General features: G+C 44.7%; 1 protein-coding gene across 1 annotated transcript in view; it reads left to right on the top strand.

Annotated features, from left to right (window-relative positions):
* The window catches only part of RPS17 (ribosomal protein S17), a 4008-nt gene extending 1548 nt beyond the window's left edge, over nt 1-2460 (top strand). Inside the window, exons 3-5 of the mRNA XM_017502276.2 lie at nt 225-330; nt 850-915; nt 2340-2460. Coding sequence (XP_017357765.1) covers nt 225-330; nt 850-915; nt 2340-2420 — 253 coding nt within the window. The 3' untranslated portion in view covers nt 2421-2460. The remainder of the gene's footprint in view (nt 1-224; nt 331-849; nt 916-2339) is intronic.
* The last annotated feature ends 2462 nt before the right edge of the window (nt 2461-4922 follow it).

Raw genomic sequence — 4922 nt, forward strand, 5'->3', positions numbered from 1 at the left:
TACTCAGGAGGCTGAGGCAGGAGAATTGCCTGAACCCAGGAGGCGGAGGTTGCGGTGAGCCGAGATCGCGCCATTGCACTCCAGCCTGGGTAACATGAGTGAAACTCCGTCTCAAAAAAAAAATAAAATAAAATAAAGTGGGTACTGATATCCACACGTGCTGGGTACCAGCTGGGAACTGATCTATCTTCTCACTGTTCTCTTTGGCCATGTGTGCTTTATAGTTATGTCACGCATCTAATGAAGCGGATTCAGAGAGGCCCAGTAAGAGGTATCTCTATCAAGCTGCAGGAGGAGGAGAGAGAAAGGCGAGACAATTATGTACCTGAGGTAAACTTTCTGGATATTGGGGCCTCTGGCTAATCCTCAAATGATAAAGCTGTGGGTTCCTGGCTTCCAAAGGGACTTAAGCTGAATCTGAGACCTTTTATTTATACATTCCATAGTCAGCTGTAGGTGCCCATAGGCCCCTGTCAGTTTTTTATCCTCCATTCTACTCTTTTCCAACCAGTTAAGTCTACTCTATAGTTCATGAGAGCCCTTCATAATGTTGATTTGATGACTGCTGTTGTGTCACTTGTTTTGATTGTTTGCCCCTAATATAGTATTCTTTGATGTAAACACAGACTTAATGTTCTGAATACTGAGTAGATGTAATGTGGGCATAGGAAGGTAAGAGCAGAAGAACCGGTGGTTGGGGTCTATAATACTGTAAGAGACTGCTCACCCTGTGAGAGGAATGCTATATCCTTGTTTGCCCCCCTCCCCCATGTTTAAGAGCCTGGGGAAAGGAGAGGTGAGTGATGACCTCATAGATTGGTATTTTCAGCCTACCTCGTTCCCTTCTAGGTCTCAGCCCTGGATCAGGAGATCATTGAAGTAGATCCTGACACTAAGGAAATGCTGAAACTTTTGGTAAGTGTTTGCTGGGTTCCTAAAATGGTATTTCCCTGGTAGTTCTTATTCTCCAAGGGCACCCAACTAGTAAGTGGCAGCAAAGTTGGAAATCCCATCTAAACGTCTAGCCAATAAACTGGACTGCTTTCATAATGGGTATAGCTAAAGTTGTTTGCATTGAGTTTTTCACCACAAGATCATAATTCTGAAATCCAGTGGCTTCCAGGACACCCTTTCCCTCTCAGCTGGCTGGTTCTGTTCTTGGTTTTATGGCTGGCTTTTAGTTGCCCCCCCCCACCTCCCCACCTTGTGTCAGCCCTGGCTGTCCTTATTCTGCCTGCTTTTCTTCTGAAGTGGCATTCTTTGGTGTCTCCATGCTCACCGCTCAGAAATGAGCTGTGGTCCATTTCCAGATACATACAAGGCACTACTTAGGTAGTTCACGAGTATCTTCATTGCACTTTGATGTTTCTTCTGTAGCTTATTTTTAGTCCTTTTGCATACTTGGGTGAAAGCATGGGCTTCAAAATACAGTGGGGGGTTGCTGATTTTGAACAACTTTATTTTTCCTATTTTTATGGCCATTAAATTTTTAAGACATTAAAGAGATAATAGCAAAATGAACTCCCGTGTACCTTAGCTTCGGAAAAACATCACCAGTACAGCTACAGCCTGCTGTGGATCTTCTCCTCCTGAAATAACCACTGTGCTGAATGCAGCTTTTTTGTTGAAACTAAAATGGGTTTTTGAGAACCAAATAGGAAAGTTCTATGAACAAGTTGGGCCCTTTGGCTTCTTGCCCCGCCCACCAGCCTGAGCTTGTGTGAGGGCAGGGTCTGCTCTTGCCTCCCCCCCTTCTGCTTGGTGTCTTGTGTACTTCCCCCCCCCTCCCCAATTTGATTAGATTAGTGATAGGTCTTACCTGGGGCTGGTCCTGAAAAGTAGCACTGTGTATTCTCAAAGGGATAGAATTCTGCCTTAAAAGACATTTGGCAATGTCCAGATACATTTTTGGTTGTCATAGCAAGGGGATACCTGCTAAATTCTAATGGGTAGAGGCCAAGGAACTTGATAAACTTTCTGCAATGCACACGACAACCCCCATACAAAGAATGTCCATCCCAGGTTGTCTACATTGCCAAGATTGAGAAATGGTGTTTCAGAGTGATTGACAGGAAGGGGTTGTGAAAACATGGAGGAAAAATGGCATGGTATGTTGGGTAAAAGTCATAGATGGAGTTGTAAGTGGGGGTGCCACATGGTCAGGTAGGCGTGGAAGCATTGAGGTCCCTGGTGGTTCTTAGAGTACATGGTCCGTCAGGTCTCCTAGTCCCCTTGAGAGTGCTGTGGCTCTAGGGGCAAGAAGGCCTTCTGTTTCTTCTGGGGTCCACTCACACATGTCACCAGTAACTGCTCACACTGAATCCATTTTCTCGTTCCAGGATTTTGGCAGTCTGTCCAACCTGCAGGTCACTCAGCCTACAGTTGGGATGAATTTCAAAACACCTCGGGGACCTGTTTGAATCAATGCTGTATTACTTTCAATAAACCTGGGACAACAGCCTTGCCTGTGTCATCTTTGCAGTTGTGTGTGGGAAAAGGCAGGAGCTCCCAAGATAACACATCAGCTGGCACTTGCCTGGGACTTGGGTGCTCCTTCATCTGGTCTATGGAGAGTGGGTTCACCGGAGTTTTTAGTAAGGGAGCAAGGGCAAGCCTGGAACTGGGGAGTGGTCTGCAATGTGAGCCTGGAAAGCTGCTTTGCTGACAGCTCCACCCTGCTTCCCTGGGTCTTTGATTTTCACCTCCTCCTGGGTGCATACAATTTGGGCCAACTCGCCCTCCTGGAGAAGGTAACAACAGGATTATCACGTGTATTAGGGTAGGAATTTGTGTCAGTGGGGAGGTATGATGAATGGTGTCTTTGTGTCTCTTCAATGTTGAGTTCAGTGCCTAGAATATAAGATCTCAACAAATGTGTGGGAAGATCAGTGATAACATGCTTCAGCCTAACCCGAGGCAGAGCTCACCTGCTGCAGCCTGTGTAGACTACCCTGGACTCAGCGCATGGACTCTGGAGGCCGTGAGTTAAACTGCGTCTGCGTGTGCGCGTGCATGCATCAGAAGCTGGGCTGCCCTTGGTTCATGCCCTTGCATATGAGGAACGTTGTGGGCTGTGTGTGTGTGTGTGTCACAGAAGCTGGGCTGCCCTTGGTTGGTTTATGCCCTTGGATATGAGGAATGTTGTGGGCTTCATGTTTCTCCAGTGGGAGAAGGAGCTGTTGCAAGGCCAAGCTTAGCTGGACATGTGGCCAAGATAACAGGCAGGGCAATGGTGGCTCACACCTATAATCCCAGCACTTCGGGAGACGGGAGGGAGGGATTGCTTGAGCCTGAGTTGGAGGCCAGCTTGGGCAACATAGCAAGACCTTTCTACCAAAAAAAAAAAAAAGGGTAGAAAATTAGCTGGGCATGGTGGTGCACAAGTGTAGTCCAGCTACTCGGGGGGCAGGCGGCGGGGGGCCTAAGCTTTGGAGGTGGAGGCTGCAGTGAGCTGGGATCATGCCACTTGCACTACAATCTAGGTGACAAAGTGAGACCTGGCTCAAGACAGCCAGGAAGGGCAAAGCTCTAGCCTTAGAGTGATTCTTGCGTATCTACTTCTGTCAAGCAGATAAAGCAGACATTTGTAATGTATTTTATAACTTAATATTTGTATAATTTCAGGCAGAGAAGTTGCAAGAATAGTACAAAGAATACCCAGGTTTACCAATCGTTCACATTTTGCCCCAATTGCTTTATCATACTCTTTATATATATATGTATATACACACACCCAACATTTTTCTGTTCCACTTGAGGTTAAGTTGAAGATGTGCCCATTTACTCCCAAATATTTCAGTGTTATTTCCAGAACATTATTTTATGTAACCATAATACAATGTCAAAATCAGGAAGCGTAACATTGATACAATACAATATAATTCAGTCCTTGGTCACAGTCACAAAATGTGAAAAGTTGTGGTTGGTTGATTGATTTTGTCCTTCAGTTTGGGCTTGAGTAGCTGGGATCACAGGTATGCACCACCATGCCTAGCTAATTTTTAAAGTTTTTGTAGACATCTCCCATGTTGCCCACGCTGGTCTTGAACTCCTGGCCTCAAGTGATCCTCCCATCTCAGCCTCCCAGAGTGCTAGGATCACACTAGTGTGTGAACGATTACACTCAGCCATGTACTCGTATCTGTTAACCTGTTAGCCGATCCTTGGCTATCCCGCCCTCCTTATTCTTTCTCACCTCTTGTAAACACAATTATAGATCTTAAACGTTCTTACCACACACAAAATAAGTATGTGAGGTGATGGAAATGTTAATTAACTATTTAGTCACCTCACAACATATGCATCTATCAAAACATCACATTGAACGCTGTAAATACACACAATTTTTATCAATTATACTTGAATAAAAATGAGGAAGAATATAATGTTAAAACCAAAAAAAAATTGCAAAACCTAAAGAAAATCATTAATCTAGTCCAAACTAGCCTTTTACAAATGAGGTCACTGAAGTGCAGAGAGGTGAACTGACTCGTCTGATCTTACACAGCAAGTCACCAGCAGAACTTGACCTGAAATCCAAAGCCAGACATTTTCTATTACCTCCAGGTCCTTCAGTCCAGCCCTCCTGGGGCTCTGCCTGGGGAATCGGTACTGTATTGGTGACAAAGGGAATACAGAGGAACATGCATAGAGCTCTCCATTTAGATTGACATTCACACTGTGCCAGGGTATCACAAGAAACGGTGCAGTCCAAGAATGCTTGCTCCGACCCTTTTCCCCCTTACCCATCTCTCATGACCAACCTCAGCTAAAAGGTCTGAGCAGAAAAGGGAATCTTAGATGACTGTCACCAGGGTGTTAATGACTCACAATATGATTTCTATTTTATCAAGACATAACTCCAAAAACAACGCAGTCTTTTTTTTTTTTTTTTTTTTTTTTTTTTTTTTTTTTTTTTTTTT

This window comes from Cebus imitator, unplaced genomic scaffold (genome assembly GCF_001604975.1).
Source record: "Cebus imitator isolate Cc_AM_T3 unplaced genomic scaffold, Cebus_imitator-1.0 Scaffold295, whole genome shotgun sequence".
In the NCBI taxonomy this organism is placed as follows: domain Eukaryota; kingdom Metazoa; phylum Chordata; class Mammalia; order Primates; family Cebidae; genus Cebus; species Cebus imitator.